This window comes from Phalaenopsis equestris, unplaced genomic scaffold, assembly GCF_001263595.1.
Source record: "Phalaenopsis equestris unplaced genomic scaffold, ASM126359v1 Scaffold000002, whole genome shotgun sequence".
Classification (NCBI taxonomy): domain Eukaryota; kingdom Viridiplantae; phylum Streptophyta; class Magnoliopsida; order Asparagales; family Orchidaceae; genus Phalaenopsis; species Phalaenopsis equestris.
In genome coordinates this window covers 58,973,136-58,997,859 of record NW_018164444.1, presented here as the reverse complement: position 1 = coordinate 58,997,859, position 24,724 = coordinate 58,973,136, and the positions used below count along the sequence as shown (strand labels likewise).

The window sequence follows — 24,724 nt, the reverse complement described above, 5'->3', positions numbered from 1 at the left end:
GGGTTTGTTTTGGTACATTCTTACTAATAAATTGCTGTTCAGTGCTTCTTACGTGCTCTAACATTTTGTTTGTGGATTAACAGGAAACCTTGCTCTGGTCCTAAGTTAAAAGAGATGACCGGTAGTGGCATCTTTGGAGCTGATTACGAAGATGATGTATCGGAGTCTGGTAGTTCCGTGTCAAATCCTACTAGTAGAACATCTGTAAGAATTTATCAGGTAATCCGTCTATCATACAGTAAATCAATTCTATTATTTTCTATTTAAAACCAGAGAAATAATTGAGGCATGAGATTTCAAACTATTTTCTAATGACCATATTATCATTTCAAAATTAAAAGTGCACTAAAAAATTTTCACAAGTATGACATGAGCAGGGCAGGAGAGAATTTCTATAAAGGTGCATAAGAATAACAATAAACTATAAGTTACACGTAAATATAAACAAAAGTGGGGTAAAAATAAAAGCCATTTGAAAATTTATGTAAGAGTTAGCTTGGAAGAGGAAAAGGATGGAGAGAGAATGTTTAGAGAGAAGGAGCGTAGGAGTTGAGGGTCATTGATTAACAATGCGGAATTAGTGGCCAAGGTTGGAATTTACCAACAGGCTACATAGGTTTATTAAAGTCTTTGTAGTCCTAGTTCCATTGTCAGTTGTGCTGCTAGGGTGGTTGGAAATGATGAAGACAGAAGACAATGAATAGAGTGAAAATATGAGGGAGATTAGGATGGAAGAAGGAATCGATGAGGAATTGGGCTTTCTACTAGAGTATTTGTGATAAGTTTGTAAAGATTTCTGTGAGGCTATTTAGATTTGATACTTATGAAATGATATTATGGGCAAATTTAGAGCAGAATAATCCATTTTATGCACTATACATGCTATCATTCTAAATATATTTGCATTCTTGAAAAGAAAAAAAAATTCTGTTTCATCTAGAATTCGCCATAGTTGAAGAATTTATTATTTTGGAATAAAATGCTTTTCAAATACGACTGAAGCAGAGAGCTATAATTTCTTCCCTTTGTATGAAAGATTTTACAGACTTTCTCCATTAATTTTTAGTGAAATTTATTCACGTAGCACACAATTCTTATGTATTTAAATATCACACATCTGAACTTTCATATTTACATGTATAGCATTTTGGTGTTTTAAACTAAATGTATTTCACTTTTAAAAAGTGATAATAGTGCTATGTTGTATGTGATATTAAAGATTTGTTGCTATTTATGCATGTAAATATGAATGTTTAGTTGCGAGATATGTAAATACATAAGAATTGTGCGCTATGTATGTAAATGCCGATAATTTTTATTTAATGGGCTTAGTGACATTTCTATGAAACCCAGCGAGTAAAAATTGGATATTATTTTCTTAGATGGGAACACACATAAGACACGCAATACCTTCCAGTGAATTTTCTATACTGAAATTGAATGCTTTTGTTTCTTCAGCAAGTAACAAGCGGCATCAGTCAAATTTCCTTTAGTGCTGAGGAGGGTGTTTCCCCAAAGAAACCAACCTCAATTCCAGAGGTAGCTAAGCAGCGAGAATTAAGTGGAACACTTGAGAGTGAAGCCGATGCTAAAGTGAAGAAACAACTATCTGATGCAAAAAACAAAGAACTTAGCGGGCATGACATATTCGGTCCTCCACCTGAGAATCCTCCCAGGCCTTTGGCTGCACGGAATTTGGAATTGAAGGGACAACTGGACTTTGGTGAACCCGCACCGCGCAGCATACATACATCAGTAAAGGTGTCTAATGTAAGTATCATGATTATTTTATTTTATTTTATTAATGGGGCTTTTACATACATACCATACAATTCTTATATTTTTACATATCTTTGTACGCAAACCACCCAAATTCTTAACATCACATACGTTAGGCCACCATCTTAACACTATCGTTTTAAAAGTGAAATACACCTTTTCATTCATAGATTTATGACACCGACGTGTTGTAAGGATAAGTATCAAACTTTGGGTGTTAGATATGTAAAAACGTAAGAATTGTGTGGTGTGTGTAAATTTCCCAATTTTTATCTATTTGCTACTATCCTTATTCCTTTAATGTTTTATTAGTCTTTCATGAAGTGCTCTGCAAAGTTGCCACAGATGTAAAACTAATTTTGAATAGTCTTTCTAGTTTTTGATTTTTTTTTACCCAGAAAGCTTATATGATACTTGGTTCTATTGTTTGCACATCTAAAAAAATTATTGCATGCTTTCTGTTTGCTTTTTTACTCGGGATTCCTTTTTAGTGTCTCTATACCTTTCATGAGAAGTTACCCCATGAGTTTCCATTTCTAGTGATGACACTGAACGCCTTTTAACATCCCTTTTCACTTTATGTCACAGTCAAAATGCATAAATTTGATATATTACAGATTTTTGGACACATCTGGTCAGGTGTTGTTATGATTGGTTTTGAACTCCTTTGTAATATACTCATTTGGGCAAAACTGATGATTGCATTGAGATGGAAACCAAAAACTAATGGTTTGAATTGATTTGGTTTAATTTTATTTTCTCTTGGGTTCAATTTGATTTGACAGTTTCATTGGGAAAAACTTGGGCATGACCCATGCTTATAGTCATACCAGCTATGAAAAATATTTCGATGTTATGTAGTCCACTTTTCAAGTTATTGGAGGGAAATAAATATGATGAATACAACAAATGGCCAATGCTGGATTTTACTAAATCTAGCGGGAGGGTGGATTTAATGAATTTAAGATTTATGGATTTACTAAATCCTACTAACGCTCAATTCTGCTTCTAGCTAAACACCCCCTTAAAAAGGAAAAAAATATTACATCAGGACTCCGGAGATAGGTTGGCCCCACAAATTTTAACATTGACCAATCCCGGTGTATTACGGTGGATTTACTTGATACATGACGTCCCATCATTGGACTCCGAACGCAAATTACGTCTGGAGTTATGATGTAATATTTTCTCCTTAGAAAGTGAAACATTCTTTTTTATCCATAGAATGTATGTAAAAAAATGAAGTTTAGGCATTAGATATGAGGCGCCGCCGGCGTGGGGGGAGAAGCCGCTGAGCTCTGCAAAGCTGAAGGAGATGAGCGGCAGCGATATATTTGCTGATGTGAAGACTGCCCCTCGTGACTACTTCGGAGGGGTGAGGAAGCCTCCAGGTGGGGGGAGCAGTATTGCTCTGCTTTGATTTTACTCAAGGTTTTAGTAATCACCATTTGGATTTCTAATCCTTAGATGTGTTTTGTTGATTTGGTTGTAGTTCTTGTTTTCAGGATATCTGTACTTCATGATTACTACTCTCTTGTGTGTCTTGTTTTCAGGATGTTTGTTCTAGTGATTACTTCTCTCTCTTCTCTACTTTTTTTTTTTTTTTTTTTTTTTTTTTACTTGTTTTCAGGATGTTTGTTCTAGATGATTACTTCTCTCTCTCTGTCTCTAGCTTTTTTTTTTTTTTTTTTTGGAGAGGGCTTGGTAGCAGATTTTGGTATATCGTCCATTTTGTCTGTTCCAATGGTAGCTCCACGATCATCTAACTCTTTAACCACGTTTGAATTTACCTCGCAAAGTCACACCAAGAAGTTGGTATGAGAATTCTGTTCAACGAAAGATTACACATATAAATGTGCAGATTTACGTAATGAAAAGTATGTCAATAATCAAGTGTATTGAATATGTATGCTAATGTATTCACATATTTAACAGTCAAACTCAATTCGACTTATATATATATATATATATATATATATATCATCCAAATCAAAGTTAGATGTTAAAATCTGGAACTCCTTTTCTCCTCAATTCAAGTTTTGGTCCCATGTATATGGAGAATGAAGGGTTAATTATAATTTTTTATTATTGAATTATGATAAATCTATCAAAAATCGAAAAAATACTCCATTAGATAACTCATGTTGACACATTTGATTAAAATTAATCTCCCAGCATTTAACTGCATTAATAACTTCATAAATTAGTGGGTTTATGCTTGTTAGATTTCTCTCATAATATTTGGAGAGTATTTGGTTCTTCATTTTAGTTTAACAAAAATTCAATCATAGTTTAAGGATCTCGATTCAGATTCACTTGAACTTGAATCAGACCACTTTTGATATAATGGATTCACCTTATCAAAATGTTAATTTTTTTGAAATTGGAGCTTAATGATATTGAAAAACATATTGCAGTGAAGGTTCTTATAAGGGTGAGGAACTTAAAAATCCATTTTATTCAGTATCATCTGATAAACACATTTATATGAAATATAAAGACCCAAAATCACAACACTTTCAATCATTTTTTGAAACATTTGCTTAACATCATGTAATGTAAAAAGATGTCTCTTTTGATTTTATTTGAGCAAAAAGTTTATACAATTTTTCTTTTTTTTTTTTGGTTCATATCACATATAAAAATATTTTAATTTTATTTTTTTTAAATTGAAATATGCCTTTTTACTAATTAGAAGGAAAGAATTTGGTTCACAGCGAAGGAAAGAATTTAGTTCACAGCTCTTCATTCAAAGAACTAATAGAAAGAGCTAATGTAAAGATCACTTTAAAACCAAGATTTCAACCTAATGTTTGAATCAAGCTTTCTAAAGATGATAAATGCCCTTATATGACATAAAGATGATATTTTTATGTGATATAAAAGACTTGGGTGGTACAAATAAAAAGCAAAATTTAAAATTTAGATATGTAAATATGTAACAATTTGGTCTTATATATGTAAATGTCCTTCATACATATAAAGCAAAATAGTTTTTACATATGTATCTCATCAAGGATGTGAGAACCGGATCAGAGATTGAAACGATAAAGTGAGAGGTTCAAAGTTTAAATGTTGAACCAAGGTTGAAGATGGTATTCAAGGGAATGACACAATAAATTATAAATTAATTTAAATATGACATAAATGGTGTAATAATAATATAGTAAGTGCGGTTTAAAAATATTCATTATGAAATATAAAATAAACACCTCAATATTTAATTAACTAACCATTTTTTGGTAATATTCTAGATTATTTGAAATATTTTGTTATTTTCTTTGTAGAAAGTTATTTCATGAAAAAATAATATATTGTTAAGAACAAATTTGTACCACCTATTTATGATATGTAAGTAATATTTAATATTCAATTATATATTTATATAAGCTATATCAATTTATAATAAACACTATTTGATTAAAAAAAAGTGTGAAAATATAAGACATCATAATTAAACAAACATGATAGTATGATACACCATTTATTGCTCCATACAATGCTCAAAAGTTGTCTTTCGAAAACTCAAAACTAAAATTCATGCCTAATTGGTGCATCTCTGAAAGCTCAATCATCATAAGTTGCATGTTCAAAATTTGTCTCCTCATATGCATCTAAATCTTCAACTTCAATTACTTCATTTATACTACTAACACTTTCATTTGTATCCGTGCATAAAATTTTATAAATAAGGTCATTTTCTCATTTTGATGATCAATTTAAAAATATTTTAAAACTTAGTGGTTGGTTGCTTATCCAATTCTTAAGAAACGTGTATAACATCCTCTCTATAAATTCAATCTCCATATCATCATAATCAAACTCAGGAGAATGTTCATCGTCAACTATCCAAAAGTATATTGTCTCAATTATTGTGTAGTCCAATGGATTTTAACCTTTTTTTTAGCTTGGAACCTATAAAATTAATAAGATAGTATAAATTATGACTATCATTATAGATAATAATAATAACAAAATATATTAACATGACAACTTCAACTAAAAAAACACACTTCCTCAATGTAAGATTGTATCTAACCTGCACCAAATCATTTAACATTTGATGTTTCAATTGATTTCTTCTTTTTGTATAAATTTATTCAAAAACCCTCCATTTTTTTTTGGATCCAGTTCATGATGAAGTTCGACTAAGAATGCAAATAGTCAATCTTTACAAATTTGGAGCACTAGAGTCGAACTTTCTCCACCATTCATCAACACATTAACAAAAATGGACTAATATATATATAACAAAATATTTCTAATTTATGAGCTTACATTTATTAGGAGTCATGACTGCTATATACTTCCCAAACATTTCTAATTTATGTTGAAAAAGTTTAATTTCATTTATTGCACATTTAGGCTTATGCATACATATTTTTAATAATGAGTTCACTAATTATTGCAAAACTTCAGGCTTTTCACAGAAATTTTCTTGATCATATTAAAAATGTGGATTAAGAAAATATGCAGCCGAGTGGTATCATGATACAATTTTTTTATCTCATTTTCTCTTGATAATCCTAGTATATGACTTATACAATCTCTTTATATTTTCGAACATGCATTTAATTGCTTTCACTGCCACGTACATGCCATCATAAACATATCCAAAGAATGGTTTCTTATCTGAATCAATAATTCATGACAATCTTATTAGTAGTTCTACTAATTTTGACAAAGTCAAGCAATCATTTTAGAATTTTTATCTTAAATGATAAAAATTACTTGTTATCCTTTCGTGTTTTTTTGCCAATTTTGAGTTACTATAATACTTACTATTAGCAAGTATTTGTAAATTTTGCTTATGTTCATGCAAGCCCTTCAATGTACTAACAATAATGTTAAAATGAGTAGCTCTTACACACTATTTTATTCAACATAATCTTTTTCTTAACCAAGATAATACAAATACATGATTGTAAATACCTATTATAATCATCAATGCACTTTTGGCAAGCTCTATCATATGAGACATGATATTTATATCCTTCAAAATTAAATTCAAATAATACACAATATAAGAAGACCAGTAAATATTATAAATAAATATTATAATATTTCTCATATAATAACTTAATTTTTGTTTTGTTAATTTTTTGTATTATCAATCACTAGTTGAACAATACTCTCTCGATGAATCCATTCAATAAATTTTACAAATAAGGAGCGTAAATATTATAATATTTCTCATTTAATAACTTAAGTTTTGTTTTTTTAATTTTTTGTATTATCAATCACTAGTTTAACAATACTCTCTTGATGAATCCATTCAATAAATTTTACAAATAAGGAGCATGAAGTACAAGTAGCATTAATAGAACTAAAAAAAGTTACTCCATGCAGTCAACAAACTAAGAAATATATCAATGACATACACATGGTGTTTGTCCACCCATCAACCACCAAAGTGCATCTTGTTTCTTTTCAGCTATGAATCCATTTAATAAGCAACTCACATTCTTTTTTGCAATATCTTAGCAATTAACTCATTCCAAGAAGATTATTGATATCTAGGACTAGCAGCAGTTATTGCATCAATTGCATTTTTAGCATAAATAGAACCTTGTAATTGCCAAATATTTTTTTTTTGTACAATCTTTTTGAATGGTCAAATATATTTCAAGATGGTTGTGATCTATGTAAAGGCCTAAAAGCAAAATAATTATCAATTTCATCTATGTTCCTCTTTCCTTTATCTAAGCATTTAGATGAAGAAGAATATTTATTTTATTCTTTGATACTAATAGATTCACCATTTGGGTCTACTTTCTCCGTCCTCATGAGGTTCTTGTTTATACTAAGATATGCTTTTCAAATTTTCTTGTATTTGGTTACAAAAATCATGTAGAACTTTCTTGTATGATGCAAGATTGCCTTTAACCCAGCTAAATGATGTTTTATTCATTTTATGCAACCATCTTTATATAGAGTTCCATAATGCAAGTACCTGAATCATTTCTTTCTATCTAAACCTTTATATTCGGTGAAATGATTCCACACTGGATCCATTTTCTCACGAATACAATGAGAAGAGCTAATAAGTCGATTTCATATACCCGAATCATTTCTTTCATATACCCGTCCATAATGCAAATACCCGAATCATTTCTTTCATATAAATCTACGCTTTTCATGTTAAAGAGATAAATAAAGTAATTAATGTTTAAATATACAAATAAAATAGACTCTAAAAAAACATTTCTCAACTCAAAGTCCTTAGATAAGTAATATACAAAAGTGACACTTTCAACTCATAATATTTAATATTGCCAACACAATCGTTTGAAGCAATTAAACCTGATTCACTGGTTTTCAAAACTATGATTATAAATAGATAATTCTATTTATCGAACAAGTTTATCATATGGCCAAACCATACATGAAATATCATTGAAATTGGCAATTAAGATCAGCACAAACAGTCAAATACAATTACTCATTCAAGCAATCAAGCATATTACAAAAGAGCGAAACAAAACAAGAAGTGTGTGCCTAGTTTACACACTTCAACATCTTCCTCTAACCTTTTCTAAATAGATTCTCAAACAATTCAAGCATCTTGCTAAAGGGTGAAACAAAACAAGAAGTGCACGCCCACTTTTCACACTTCAACATATCCTCTAAATTTTCCCCACGAGATTCTCAAACATCCAAAAAATGAAGCCAAATCTCAAATATCTCTTCATAAATATTAGGATGTAGTTGCTTAGGACATACACTTTAGAGATTAATTAAAGGCAAAACCACATAACTAAACCCTAAACAAATAATTTGGTATTAGATAACCGATTATCATATGTTCTCTAAAGTGAACCGAACTTACTAAAATGGACTCAAATCCCAAAAAAGAAACCAAAATTCCATTGCAAATTTACCCACTCTTTCTCACTTAAGCACCATTATAAAAATCACTAATCCCAAATCATAATCACTTAGGCATATTATGTTTTTAATCAAAATGTTAGCTTCGCCTAAATGGTAAGGATCAGATTAAAACAAATAAAAGCATTAATTATGAGTTCCTTAGAGGCTTGCACTATCACCATAAATAGCATCGGCCGATGGATGTCGCCGAGCTTCGACTGGTGAACAGATGGCGAGGTAATGATCGTATGCCAAGAGGAGCGACCGAGAGAAACAGAAAGCCAATGCGGGAATTTTTTTTTCTCGTTTATGGTTACAATTCACTATCACCACTCCGCAATAATTAATCACAACAACTGATTGACTTAAAATTGGAACTAAACTGTTCTCATAAATCGAGGATACGTTTCAGAGTTTTAGGTCGAACTTCCAATTTGAGGAGCTCTACATCAGTTCATTGCAAGACCGACTCTTGCTCCGACAAGGAGCAGAAACACATGTTCACGGTTTTAAACCGGCTGGTCCAGTTCGATTTTTAAAATTATGCTTCTCATAATATGTATTGGTTCAAATGCTAAAAAATGTAAGTAAATATGCATATATCAAAAATTTGTTCAATGTAAGTGTGTGTGTGTCTTTATTTGTTTTATGTTTTATGTAGATTAAAATTTCATAGAGGATTTTAGTCGTTCATAAAATTGAACGGCGATTTTAATCGTTCCTGCATCCTCGCTGCAAATTCGATCCATCTCAACTGATTCACCGGACTACGCCGCATAAGAACCCCCTCCCCCCCCCCCCCCTGCTCTCTCTCTCTCTCTCTCTCTCTCTCTCTCTCTCTCTCTCTCTCTCTCTCTCGCTGAAGAAGCTCTGTATCGGAAGAATCCTCCTCCTTAATTCACCCGTCTCGATCGTCTCTAATCCCCATCCACAACAGCCGGAATGGAGATGGAGATTTTCATTAATGAACTCCTCGACGATGATACTTATCCAGCATCGCCGCCACAATACTCGACTTCTTCCGCCATTGAAAACATTGTCATCTCCAACCCTAACTCTTCATCCGATCAGTCAGATCCTCCCATCTCTTTTGGCTATAACTATGGCAGCGACATTGCTGGCTTTTCAGACGCATCCTCTTCCGGTTCGAACTCTAACCCCTTTGGCCCTTCCCAGGCGGAGGCCGAACTCTGTTCACCGGAAATGGATTCCCTTCCTCGTAATGCGTCGGCGAAGGACATGTATGCTATCAGGCTTCTACAGACACTCCAAGCTCTACAGATTCAAGAGGGGAATGCTGGAGTTCGCTCTGCTGCTACTGGAGCAGACTTTGTTTATCCACACTCCTTGTTAACAGTGCGGAAATCTCTTATCCCTCACTCTGCGGCTTTCGATAAAAGCAGGGGATCTTCTTCCTGGGTAGATTGCCGCTTGCAGTGTTCTTCCCCAATGAGCTGTCAATCTCAGTATCCTACATCTAATTATTCCAATGCTTTAAATCCCAATAAGGCGTTGAATGAAACTGAAAGCCGAAATGGATTTCCGCTCAATCCGAATACCCTAAACTTGCTCAACTCACAGGATTCCTCTGTCATAACTCCAAGAAACACTGAAGATTATGGGTGTGAGGGTAGTTTTATCATACAGGGGAATGACATTTCTAATGCTGGGAGTAATGCGCTTGGCTTTAGTGCAGCGAAGTGCTCGCCTCAGATTAATGCTCATATGGATGCAATGGTTCGTCTCAGTCCTGCTGCTACTAATCCTGATGTAAAAAGGTCTATCTATCATCTTGCCAAAGACCAGAATGGCTGTCGTCTTCTTTATCAAAAGATTAATGAAGGAAATGCTTATGAAATCGCCACAATTTTTAATGGGATCATCGGTCATGTGATCGGATTAATGGAGAACCCTTTTGGGAACTATCTCATTCAGAAGATAATCAGCATCTGCACTGATCAACAGAGGATAAGGATTGTTCAAATACTTACAGAAGACCCCTATGTGTTTATTAGGGTCGCTATAAACACTCATGGGTAACTCTTTTGCCTTTTTGCAGTTATGCACTGAAATATCAAATATTTAATGTCTAGTTCTCTTATTGTGTTTATCTTAAATTATTTGGAATTTAACTGGAGTTCTTATTATATTTTGTTAGGACAAGGGCGGTGCAGAAACTTATAGCTACCATTAAAACCAGATATGAAGCCAATTTGCTTATTAAAGCTCTCATTCCTACTTTTGTCAAACTTATCAAGGATGTAAATGGAAGCCATGTGATTCAAAGTTGCCTTACTTCTCTCACAGGAGAGTATAACAAGGTATGTCTGTTTATTTTCTATGAGTTTCTTAAATAATGAATTTTTACTTTTATTGCACCAACTTTTATATTAATTCATAGCACACAAGTCTTATGTTCTGATATCTCACACAAACTTTGCAATTTATACACATAGCCCTCAAATCTTTATTATCACATCAAAAATAGCACTATTATCACTTCTTAACAGTGAAATACAAATTTTTTTGCATTAAACATCAAAGCGCGTTATATATGTAGATTTAAATGCCCAACCTGGACCATCATCTCATCCACAAAACTGAAATGTTTTGAGACAATTATAGGATTGTGGACAGTTTGCAGCCCAAAATTTGAACAAAAACAATTAATCTCAATATATTCATTATATGGATATTGATCCACTCTTTTTCTTATGTTCGTGAATATTATCTATTTTGGAGCAAATAATTTGCAAAAAAAATTGATAAAATGTTCATTTAATTAATGATGCCTTAATTATTTCTTTGATGTCTTATTACATCAATTTTCTTATGCATTTAAATACTGATTTATTTCAGTTGTGGCATGCGCATATGATCAAAATATTTACATTTAAATTCAATAAGAAAGTTATCGGAGTTGGATAATACCTTCACATGAAACCCAAAATCTTTGGCATATGGTACCAGACTTTATATTTTATATTTCTTTTTAGTTAAATGCTTACATGCCTTAGCTTCAAATTCGCCCTCACAATGAAAATTGAAGTGGAATCAAAAGATTCAGAGGAGCAAAAGTTAGAATTTTCCCACCAAAATCTTACTCAAGAATCATATTCTACTCCAGAGCAGGGTCAAGCTAATTAAGAATCTTAGCTATGCACCTAATTTAAACTAATTGAATTTGTTAATTTTCGTTCATCTCAGGAAAGTTCATGTTATGGATAATTTTTACTTCATTTTAAATATATCTGTCTTCTCAAATTAGCTCAATTAGTCGATGCAAACCACTTTCATCTTGAATCAGATCAATTTGAACCTGATTCGCTTCAGACAATCTTGGTTCAGCATTAGTAAACAAATTAAGTCAAATGATCCTTAGTTTGGCTCTGATTTAACTAGTTAACCCAATTGAGTTAACCTTGCTTCAGTTTGGTTTAATCTTAATTAATCCAGTTGAACTGAGTTTAACTTCAATTTGACTCAACATATAATTGACACGAAACAGAGCTCTCATCCTCATTTTTTATAGGGGCATTTACATAAATAGCACACAATTCTTATGTGTTTACATTTCTCACATCTTAACTTTTATATTTACACACATAACACTAAATTTTTGTAATTTCACATAAAAAATAGCATTATTAATGCTTCTTAGAAGTGAAATATACATGAAAAAGTTTTTGTAATTTCACATAAAAAATAGCATTATTAATACTTCTTAGAAGTGAAATATACATTTTCATGTATAGGTTTTAAGCGCCAAAATGCTGGTAAATATGGATGTTTAGGTGCTAGTTATGTAAATTTTCTATTTTTACATCATCTCAATTTATCAACCAAAATAATAATAATAATAATAAATTATTAAAATTCCTTAATCAGAGAACAGACTAACACAACTGCCACCTATGTTATGCCTCATTTGTTGTTATTAAAAAACATATTTTAGGAAATATGATAAAATTTTCACATTTTATGTGTGAATAATAAATTTATCCCATTTTATCTTGAAACAAATAATATTCTATTATACATTGACACACACACACAAACACACACACACACACACATATAGACTCCACAAACACATAGACATATACATATTTTTATCTGACAGCAATATACATTTTTATATTTTGCAGTTCATTTTTGACACTGCTGCTAGGAATTGTGTTGATATCGCTAGGCATCGATATGGCTGTAGAGTGTTACATGCATGTATAACTCATTCTAGTGGGGATCAACAAACAAAGCTGATAGCAGAAATTTCTGCAAATGGTCTTGATCTCGCCAAAGATGCCTTTGGGTAATCAAATTGCTTTATAATTTGTATTTTATCCTGTTTATGATATCTTCGATTAATATTCTCCATTTTTATTTTCCAAACTAGGATTTTATTTTTTTTTCAGAAGCTTCTATTGTATTGAAATTATTGATGAAAATTAAATGATTTTTCCTTTTTAACAATACTTATAAGGCTTGGCTTTAAATTATTTTAAATGATTTCTTACAGTGCGAAATTTGTAGCAAGTTTTTGAAGTTATGCCTTGTCCTCTTTTGGCATAAACTGCTACGAATTTTGACATGTTACATTTAAAAATTGTGAAGGATATCGTCTATTAATGTTTGAATTCGTCTATTAAAAATTTGAATTTGCTATACATTTTGGTGACTAATTATAGTTTTAATGATTGAAACTAGTAAGAATTTTATCTTGCTCGTATATTTATAATTTGCAGGAAAATGCATAAGCGAATATAAAAACTTTAGGGGTCGTTTGGGATAAATTCTTTTAAAGTTAAATTTTCTATTTATTTAGGTTTTATTTTAATATAAAACATATTTGACATATTAAAACAAAGATATATGTTTTTTATTTTCTTTTTGCGTCGGACGATGGAGGAAGATGATGATTAGAGACAAGTAATGATCCATAATGTTATATGTAAATACATAAGGATTGTGGGGCATTTATTTAAATTTCGCAAAATAAAATCACGTAAATAGTACACATAATCCCAAACACGGCAATAAAGATGTTCTTAAAAAACAATAGCAAAAAAATAAAGAATGAAAATGAAAAAAAAGAAAGGAAGATTCCCAACCCGGTTCTTAATTCTTTCATTTTCATTTAAATTAGATGTAAATGATTTTATTCGAGCAGTCAAATTTCTTATGATTGCACCATGGCTTAGTATAATCTTACTTTTCTTTTCATAAACTTCAATATTATGATTGAATTTATGAAAATACCATGCATACGCACCTTACTTGACATTATGTTCAATTTGTGTCTTTCACGAATGCCCTCAGATCTTGCAACAAAACATTCCATATATAATTTTGAATTTTCAGGATTATCACTATAATTTCATTGTTTTATCTTTAATTGCTAATTTACAACATTGCACATCTAATTTTGCAATTTCAGGAATTATACTGTGCAATTTATACTCGATCTCCACAATCCGACGGCAAATGCAAATTTGATATTGCAATTTAAAGGAAATTATGTAGATTTGTCAAAGCAAAAGTTTAGTAGCAATGTTGTTGAGAAGTGTATCGAAGTCTTTGAAGATGATGATCGAACTAAGCTTATATTAGAGTTACTCTACTCATCAGAATTCAGGCAATTACTGGAAGATCCTTACGCTAATTACGTCATTCAAAGTGCTCTTACAGTTACCAAGGTAATTAATATATATCACTTTTTTTTTTAATTTTATAAATTGCACTTTTTAATTTCTAATTCTTTTTTTTTTATTATTCTTCAGGATTGTGTTCTTCATTCTTTAATTGTTCAAGCAATACGTCCTCATGCTGAACAGCTAAAATCTTGCCCATATTTCAAGCAGATTAATAAAATGATCTCAGGAATTTGAGGTGCAATTTTCCTTTTTGCTTTTTGTTTTTTGTTGGTAGTGATTATGTTTTCTGAGATATGTTGTTGTCAGGTTAGTATTTTATAGGGGTTTTTATGCAATTTTGTTGGGTGTAAGATGTGGATACAGTGTTTTGTTATTGTGTAGCTGTGCCTTTTTTTTTTCCCTTAAATGCCGTAGGTGTCTTGTCTAGCTTTGGCTAAATTTAACTTTTTCGTAAAATGCTTTTGATGATTTTGTTATTGTTAAGCTGTGGCTAAATTCATATTTTCCTTAATGCTCTAGGTGTTTATATGAATATATCTATATATCTATATCTATATATAGATACACTTATAAGGTCTGTGATATCTTCGAAGCTATGAACACTTACAAGTGCTGCTCATAAGTAGTGATATAACACATTTTTTTAAGAAAAAATTATTTGATTTTGTTTACATTTACACACGTATTACAATCAAAATAATATATCAATCAGCAGATGTAATATAAGTAGGTGAAAATTAGACATTCACAAGAAGATGTTGTTCTTTAGACATCAAATAAATACTAATTTATAGCATCTGTATTTTCTTAGACAAGAAAACATAAAATTTACATAAACAGGCATGGATGATGAAGAGAGGAATTTCATATAAATTTTATGTAACATTAAACTCACATCACTCTAGCAATTGAAGTTCCAATCTATGCTCCAAATTTAAAAAGTATTCAAAGAGGTCATAAGTAATGAAATATATGAATCAAACCCCATAGTTTCATAATATGCATGCATGAAAAACATTCATAATAATAAATTAATATTTAATGTTGAGTACTTAAATCCTTAGTTGAAATGACCTTACAATCTTTACATTCTCGAAGATCTCTTCTTTTCATAAGAAAATAATCAATTTTTGTTTCATTAGATCCATTCTTTTAAGTAATAATATGCTCATCTTTTTCTTGAATAAAGTATTAGCAATAATAAAATCATACGCAAAAGCAAAATCTAAGATGTTTCTACCTTCTTCATTAATCACTACAAAACTGTACCCACCATGAATATTTCTAAAATCTTCTACCACTCTACCTGCAAATTCATTTAAATCTCCTCCAACAAAAAATTCTTACTTCAAAAGGTATCATTTGTATTAAGTCTTCTAGGTCATTCCATAATTTTTCTTTAGAACATATATCTAAATCTACTTGAGGAGCATAAGCGCTTGTAAAATTAAAAATCTTAGTATCAACAATAATCTTAAATGCTATAATATTATCTCCAATTCTATTAATTTTTACAACATTATCTTTCAAAATCTTATTTATAATTACACTTACATCATTTCTAGTGCGACTCTTATCTTAATACCAAAGTTTAAAACATAAATTATCAATCTCCTTGGCTTTTCCTCTAATAAATTATCAATCTTTTTAGCTTTTCCTCCAACCCATTTAGTTTCTTGAATACATAAGATATTTATTTTTCTATGATCATAATTATCAACTAGTTCCATTAATTTACTTTCCAAGATTCATATATTCTAGATTCAATACTAATATTAGTTACACAGACTAACTTATTTACTCTCATCCGTCCATAAAGTGAGAAACATTGCTTATTTGACACTACACCCAGGTGTCGGTATAACAAGCATTGCACACATTTCACTGTATTCAAACCATACAGCGTGTCACTTACAGTGGACGCCTTAGCATTTACACAATGATCAAAAGGATTCATGTCATGATTTTTTGATAAATTTTACACTGATTGTCGACTATTTAACACAACCCTTCACTTCTCACATCATAATCTTAGGACCCGACAATGACAATGTAAATTAAAACTACTCATAAACTTAAACCAAGCCACAAAATTCATCAAATACACAGACATATCACAACAATAAATTCATGCAAAAGAGCACGCGCAAAACGAAATGCCCACTTTACCAAAGAAAATCGAAGTTTCAGAAATCATCATCATCATCCTTCTTAACAATGATTCACAAGAGAACAAAAGAGTTTGAAGTAGTTTGTAGTAAAGATATAGAATGATTTCCAAAATAAAAAGATAGAGATTTACAACAAGTAGTTAGCCCACCCCTAAGCGAGGGAAAAAGTTGCTTGTGTATCGTGAATCTAAACTGCATTTTTCCCTTTACATCCCAAATAGTCAGAAGGTGGGCCCATCCCCAAACGACAAAAAAAGAAAAAAAAAACTACATTTGTGAACGATAAAGATATAGAGAGATCCCCCCTGCGCTCTCCGATCACAGCCGCACATCAAGCGAAGACTATCATTCGCTTGATGCGCGGTTGTGATCTTGTTAAGTGGTCCGGATGAAGTGTTTGATAACATCCATGCTATTTCTTAGTTCTACTTTGTTGGTATCATGTAATGTATTTTGGACTAAAAAGTTGACTTGGGGTAATGAATTTAAAATGCCTCATCAATAAACTTTTATCCTCTAGAACAAATCTCAATGCATTTTTTGACAATAAACATTCCAAATTTAAACTCAAGATCATCAGAGCCCCGATTTCAGTAAGTTTATGATCAAATTAAATGTCTAGATAAGACGAACCAAATGATATCAAAATTGGTTCGCTCTGTTTCAATCAAGCCCAAATCAAACCATTGAAGTACATTTGAAGGCTTTGGATCATCATTTGAATGGTCAAATGAACTTCAAATTTGACATATTTATATTCAAATAGAACTTTTCAATGAGAGGAATCTGATGGGTCTGAGCTCGCTAAATTACAAGGTCATTAAGGAGCCCAAATCGTTATAAAAACTCATATGATCAAGGATGATCAATATAGGTCGTCCGATCAGGTGGCTGAGGAAGTTCTTCTCCAAAATGCTGCTCTCCCAAAGCCTATAAATAGACACCCTCTTGTCACTTGAAAGGAAGAGAAGAGGAATTCCATAGTCCGTTCTTGAATTAAGACACAACGATAACTTTCTTCATCTATAGCCAATGACCATCATCGACAATCACATATCGACCACTGTCGACCATCACTCACCGCTAGTGACCCATATTTGAAAATTTTGTATCACGAAGACGACTATAACATATGAAATATGTATTGAAGATCAGACGATAACTTTCAACCTCCATAATTACTGACCACCATCGAGCGCCGCCGCCTATTGCCACCATCGACCACTATCTATGATCCATATTTACAAATGTCATATCAAAAAATATTGTTGTAATGCATAACACTAGTATTGAAGACCAAGCGATAACTTATTGCCTTCGTAGCTACCAACCACATCAACCACCACCCCCATTGGACATTGTTGATCCTCATCACCTACTTCCATCAAACTCTGGCCATCAGCTACCACATTCTTTATGATTGTTGTAGATAGAATATGACAGTTGTTCATAACATATGTATTTTTCTTTACGTTATATAAAGACAATTTCAATATTTCGTGTAAAATTGTATATATGTTCTTCATGAGAGAATTGATTAATCATTAACCATGGTCATTATAATACACTACTATTATTACACTGTTCAACTATGGTCTCTGAGCTCAACTGTCACTATTGTAATCACTTACTACAACCTTCATGATCATCTTTGTAGCAATCAACTACAACATTTGTGACCAACTACTACTAGTACAACTTCTAGTTACATCTGACTCGACGAGACATAACATAGATCTCGAGGCATGACATGGGTCTTAAGACATCTTTTAAGCACGAAATGTTCAAACTTTGATTAAAAGTCATATAGAATTTCAATTTCAACAAACTATCAAACAAATAGCTCAATGAGACGGAAACAGTACAAAAATAGATTCAATCCGAGTTAAGTCAATTCAAAATCACGTTGTTAAACTATTTGTAGAATCTTTTCACACATAATTGAAATGTTAAAAGAATTTCGAATATGACATATTTATAGTCAAATCGAGCATTTCGTCAAGAAGAATCCAATGAGTCTTGGAGCATTCAATTTTGACATCATCAATGCACTAAAATATCCATCGAATGTTGTCGGATCAATGAGATCTCTTGGTTGTCCGATCAAGGGTGGTCTAATTTTCTTTCTTATTTACAACCTAAAATTCATCAATTGAACACTAGCCCCCATATGAGAGGACGACTAGACCTTAGGCAAAAGGAAGACTAGAGCCTGTAGAAGAGAGAATTGCAACCCAACATCCTACACCGCCTTCGGGAAACTTCTACCGCCACTTGCCACCGCCTTCGGCCAACTCCAACCGCCACTCGCCATGCCACCGTCAACCACCATTAGCTACCGCCCCGCTCACTAGTGCATAACAATAATTTTTTTCCGAACACAAATATTATAATATGAGAAACTGAGTAATTATTTCTTGTCTGTGGAACAAGAAATCAATATCTGAAATCACTAACTAATATTGGAATATTTTAACCTACCAGAACCTCATAGTTTTTTTCACATTTCAGATTTTTTATGTAAGAACTTCATGTGTCCTTATTGATTATCTTCTTTCATCTAAGTATATGCTAGAATCTTATATAACATTAAAATAATAATTTACTACTCTACAACAACAAATACGAATCTTCTAACACGCATCAATTCTTGAAACCAGTCATGCCACTTTTTTAATGAAACCAAGGAAAATGATTGACTTTAACCTGGCATTCAAAACCTTTGACATCAAAATTGATCCAGCTGATTTAACTCTCCACAACCTTAAAAAAATGCCATATATATATATATAGAGAGAGAGAGAGAGAGAGAGAGAGAGAGAGAGAGAGGAGACTGGAAATAATAGAAAAAGGAGCATTTACATACATATCACCCAATTCTAATGTATTTACATACCTACCAACTAAACTTTAATTTTTTACATTTACATTTAAATATTTTTACATCATATCAAAACATAGCCCTATTTTAACTTCTAAAATAAAATACTCTTTTCAATGCATAGGCAAGCTAACATATAACTAAATATTAATGTTTAGGTGTTATATATGTAAATACATAATAATTCAGGGTCTATTTGAAGCAGCTGCAGCTTATCAATAATTTACTGCTAAGTAGCTGTCCAGATAAGCTGTTGATCGACAGCTGATTCAGATAAATTGGTTGGTTGTTTGGTTTATACATTTGAAAAACAGTTGATTTACAGTCGTTTCTGGATAAATGACTATTCCGCCCCTGTACAGTAGTGTTGTGTGGCTATGATTTCATTTTTTCTTTTCTAAGTTGGTTCCTACTTGAGATAATGTGGCTATGGTTTCAAATTATTGTCAATGCTACTGATTTCCAGCCACGGGTGTATTTTCTCAAACAAAATTTTCTCATTCTCAGTTTTACAAATGTTGAGTCATTAAGGGTGGAGTGGAAGTCACATATACACCCGAACCTCTAGCCAAAATTTATATGCAGCAAATGAAGCCTAGCTCAAAAGAGTTGTGAGAATCTTAAGAAACTGAGCATGGTCAACCTAAAAACATAAATTATCGCAAAGAAATTATCCAAGAAAATCCACAAAATCGGAAAAATGCAGAGATAACCAGTGCAACGAAAAAACCCCCTAAAATGAATATTATAGCATAACATTGCAAGATACCAGCTGGGATCTGTCGATAAGAGCAACTGAAGGAGAGGCAAGGGAGGAGTGACCTAGGATAATAGCGGCCGAGCACGAAGGAAACGGACTGAAAGGCATGGGAGGAAAAAAAACCAACAAACGCAGATTGAAAACACAGGTCGTGGGGTTGATCACATGGCCGTGTGTATTAAAAGAAACCAAACGCCGTTTCCGGAAAAGCGATGCCAACACATGAAACAAATAGTGGAGTGGCCTTATGAAAATGCCAAACGCTGCTTATAAGCAGCGCCAAACAAAACCTGAAAAGAAAAAACGGCATGACCTGGCAATTTATTTCGTCCGGAAAAGCCATGCCAACACATGAAACAAACAGTGGATTGGCCTTATGAAAATGCCAAACGCTGCTTATAAGGAGCGCCAAACAAAACCTCAGTGGTACACATGTAAAAATTATCTTAAAAAGAAAAAACGGCATGACCTGGCAATTTATTTCGAGCTCATAATAAAAGAAGTCCTCGTTCCACCATAATACACAATAAAGTTCGTCGCCAGAATCAGAACTGGAACAGTGTTTTCAGTTCTCATTATCTACTCCGATCACAAAAGTTCAAGCAGAAAAGCTTCGTAATCTCCAGATGTATCCTTGGCTATTGCTGCGTCCAAAGACTTGCTGTTTCGTTTGGCGTAGGCCGCTTCTATCTCTTTCAGATCAACCTCAGCGCGTGTAGTTATTACACGAGAGAGCGCGTTTTCATCTGTTCCCAATCCTGCAATAGCATTTCGCAGGACTTTCTCAAAGTATCGTTCTGGGTAAACGATAGATCGGATAACTGCTCTTAGAGCGGCGAGAAACTCATCCTTGGAATCATGCTTCAAATCCTGCGAAAAATAAATTAACATGATGGAGATGCACTAGCTATCACAAGTTTAGGATTTGTTTGAGAAAATTTATATATACAAAAAACATATGCAATTAAAAGAAATAATTAAAAGTGATCCCAATTAGGGCTGGCAAAACGGCTTGTTGTTCGCAAACAGAGCTCGTGTTCGACTTGTTAAGAAGCTCGTGTTCGGCTCGTTAATTTCGTTCCATAACTTATAACGAGCCGAACACGAACTAAGATGTGTTCGTTCGTGTTCGGCTCGAAATACTAATCATCAAGTTTATATATATATATATATATATATGTATAAAAGTAGTATTTAAAAAAAATTTAATTGACTACAAGGCTACAAAGATTTATAATCAATTAAAATATTGATTAAGAAAATAGAATAAAAAATCTTAAATTAGATTCAAATGATGTTCTAATATAAATAATAATTTTTAAATCTTGTTCAAACTCATATCGTCGTATGGCTACGTGATTAGGGCTGTTAAAAAGACTCTTTGTTCGTGAACAGCTCGTGTTCGGCTCGTTAAGCAAACGAGCCGAGCACGAACACACCTTTTGAGCTCGAAATATAAACGAGCCGAACACGAGCTGAGCATTTACACCCCTAATCCCAATAACAAAAGTTGTCACTATCAACATTTGTTTTGTAGTAATTATAGGTACTCAGTTGTATAAATCCTCGTACTCCATTTGTTTCGACTGGAAAAATATGAGGTAAACGAATTTTGGGGCATTTACCTACATATCACCCAATCTCTATGTTTTTTCATATCTAACATCAAAACTTTGTTTTTTTTTTACATTTATGCTAACCAAATCTTTTCTGTCATATCAAAAATAGCTATTTTGATTTTTTTTAAAAGTGAAATACAGTTTTTTTTTTAAATATAGCCGCACATATTTAAAAATTAAAATTTAAGTGGTAGATAAGAAAATACATAAGAATTGTGCGAGGCACATATGTAAATTTTCCATAAATTTTTCATGAATTTTTTAAGAACTAGTATAAGTATTTATAATTCTTATTCCTCGAGGGGGTGAGAAAAAAAAGTTGCCTTTCTCAAAACTTTCACTCAATAACAAATCAATCTATAAAAAACAGTTTCTAACCTAAAAATTAGCAAAAATGATATGGGAAAATAAGAAAAGTGGCAGCTTTCTTGAAGGCAAAATTGCAAACAAGCAATCTCAAATGAAACCCAAGTGCAATACCCATTTTGGCCAAATCTATGTGCATAATTTCCATTCATAGTATCTTCAATAAAGTCAATTTTATTAGTAATATTTACTTTTTCTATCAAATAGAAATATTTTTTTACCTTCAATTGCACATATCCAAATAAATTAAATATACTGTCCACTAATACAATCATTTCTAATTTTATCATATATTTATCTTAATGTTCTTATTTGTGCCACGCCAAACCAGTTGAATCTTTGAGGTAATTTCAGACTTAACAAGATCATTGAAATGCAGGTGAAGATCTGTGTTGCTTTCAGATTGAATTTCGTATCTATGCAAGCTTCCTTTCCAGTTTAGAAATGTCAAACAAAAGAATAACAGATAATTTTATATTCATAGACAGGATTTATAAGACCAGAACAATCAAACAATCGTAGGGATGTGTATAGTTTGTTCAAATGAAAAATTAAAAATCAAACACATTTGATTGATTTAGTTCGGTTTTAAAATAACAATTCAGTCTTTTATTTTAAAATTTTGAATTTCAATTTTAAGTTTTCGATCGGTTTTAATGTTCATTAAACCAAAGGAACCATATGATTAGGAAATTAAATTTATTTGTAAATAAAATAAATTGAGCAAGGCATATTTATTTTATTTTTGTTGAAAGTTTTAATTTCAAGGAGATAATGAGGAGATAAAAAATGAAATAAAAATTCAATTGTGAAATAGAAACTTAGAATTTGGTTTGAAATAAAAAAAATGCTAAATCTTGGTTTGATCCAAACCTAACTGATTAAACCAAATTATATTTCGGTTCGATTTAGACCGGTTTTAGCAAAACTAGTCAATTTGATCCTATGAATTTTGATTTCGGTTTCATTCTGTACGACTAATTTGTAAACTGATCCATCTAAGTTAAACATTTACACACCCCTACACAACAGCATATATACTACTACTTGTTTATGTTAGTTAAAGAGTTTATGTGGGAACAAAAAATATAAACCATGGAAATTAAAAGCTGTGTGCGTACCTTACTTATGAATTTACCAAATTCATCATTATAATGATTGAAAGTAGCAATTAGTTGAGCCTTGCTCCTTGTGCTAAGGATCCGGATGATTTCCTCATGGCTGTAGGATTTTTCAGAAATGGCTTTATGTAGCGTCTTGGCCTCCGATTTCGCCAGTTTTATATTAACTTCAGGGCCTTCGTAGCGATAGGAGTTTACCAGAGGCACTAAAAGCTGAAAATAAGCAGAGTAACAATAATTGAAAGAATGTTGGATCCAGTAGTAAAAGTAAACATCAATTTTATTCATATATTTACAAAATGGTGGTAGTCAATCACTGATTCTCAATAAAATTTTCAAATATTGAATGTGAGATTAAATTTGATATTTTTATGTGTCTTGGTAATTTTCCTTGGTATGAAAGTTCTGATTACAGGCTATCAATTCCCATCAAGTCTACAAAATTATAGAATATCATAACCAGAAATAAATGGTAGAGCTCAGTCTACCTCAGTTTAGAATGTTAAAGTTAAAGACTGGTTAAGAGAATATGCAAATCCAAGAATCCTTCACAAAATATCGCAACATCCTACCTTTCATGTATCTCAAAACTATTCAAGTTTAAAGGATAGACAACTCGCTGAGCCAATTAGGCAATTTGGCGAGATCAATTCAACCGAGTGACTCAATCAGGAAGTCTAGCCAATAACCCAACAATGCTGATCAGCTTACAAATGTCTGACATGCTAAAGCAGCTTGATTACTAGCCAAAAAAGCAGCACAACCGAGTTGACAAAACCATGCATGAAATCAACCCACTCAGAGGATCAACTCGCCCCATAGCCGAGCTGACCAATAGAGGCATTACCAAAAATTTAAGCCTGACAAAAGACATATTTACAAGGAGCAGTCACCAAAAGAAAACGTTATCAGGATATTATTAATTATAACACCCATGCCAAAAAAAAGGCAGAGAGATAAATCAAGGATCTCTCTCGAGATTTATGTTTAATGAGTATTTGATATATCCTTCTCAATTTCAAGATTTCTAGCATAGCAAACTATGTCTATCTATCTATTTGTATATATATATATATCTCACACACACACACACTCTCTTTAACAAAGAAAAGTAAAATGAGCTGTAGTAACACCCGAGTTTCATTATACACAAGCAAAGCTACAAAACAATTGAAGTACAAGTAAAACAGTTTCAGCAGATCATAATTGTTACTTATATTGTTCTTACCTTTCTTTTTGCTGAAAATTAAATGAATGTGCAATAGAGTATTTGATATATAAAGTATAAACCAATCATATGAATAAAAGGATCAGTATAAAATAAGGGCATATATATAAACCCTAAACCCTAAACCCTATATATGTGCGCAACTGATGGCCTCTTGGTTGGTAGCTTAGGCGTACATCCCCTCAGTCCCAGGTTCGATTCCATCTCGCTCGAATTAGCATATATGGGTTGGACAAACACATGTTGCTGTCCATCTATATATATATATATATATA

At 32.1% G+C, this 24,724-nt stretch overlaps 3 protein-coding genes across 3 annotated transcripts in view; 2 read left to right on the top strand and 1 right to left on the bottom strand.

Annotated features, from left to right (window-relative positions):
- The first annotated feature begins 78 nt into the window (after window positions 1-78).
- On the top strand, window positions 79-3,369 carry LOC110019234. Its single transcript, XM_020716826.1, has 4 exons — window positions 79-219; window positions 1,459-1,806; window positions 2,178-2,239; window positions 3,025-3,369. Exons 1-4 carry the CDS (start codon window positions 115-117, stop codon window positions 3,197-3,199), a joined length of 690 nt encoding a protein of 229 aa, XP_020572485.1. The 5' UTR covers window positions 79-114; the 3' UTR covers window positions 3,200-3,369.
- A 6,109-nt stretch (window positions 3,370-9,478) lies between these two features.
- Window positions 9,479-14,774, top strand: LOC110035888 (putative pumilio homolog 8, chloroplastic). The gene is made up of 5 exons (XM_020740202.1): window positions 9,479-10,685; window positions 10,808-10,970; window positions 12,798-12,961; window positions 14,087-14,345; window positions 14,430-14,774. Exons 1-5 carry the CDS (start codon window positions 9,592-9,594, stop codon window positions 14,535-14,537), a joined length of 1,788 nt encoding a protein of 595 aa, XP_020595861.1. The 5' UTR covers window positions 9,479-9,591; the 3' UTR covers window positions 14,538-14,774.
- A 5,787-nt stretch (window positions 14,775-20,561) lies between these two features.
- The window catches only part of LOC110039434 (annexin D7-like), a 5,376-nt gene continuing 1,213 nt past the window's right edge, over window positions 20,562-24,724 (bottom strand). The window contains exons 4-5 of the mRNA XM_020744488.1: window positions 23,222-23,434; window positions 20,562-20,985 (exon numbers count right to left, since the gene is read on the bottom strand). Of these exons, the coding sequence (XP_020600147.1) occupies window positions 20,704-20,985; window positions 23,222-23,434 (495 nt within the window). The 3' untranslated portion in view covers window positions 20,562-20,703. The remainder of the gene's footprint in view (window positions 20,986-23,221; window positions 23,435-24,724) is intronic.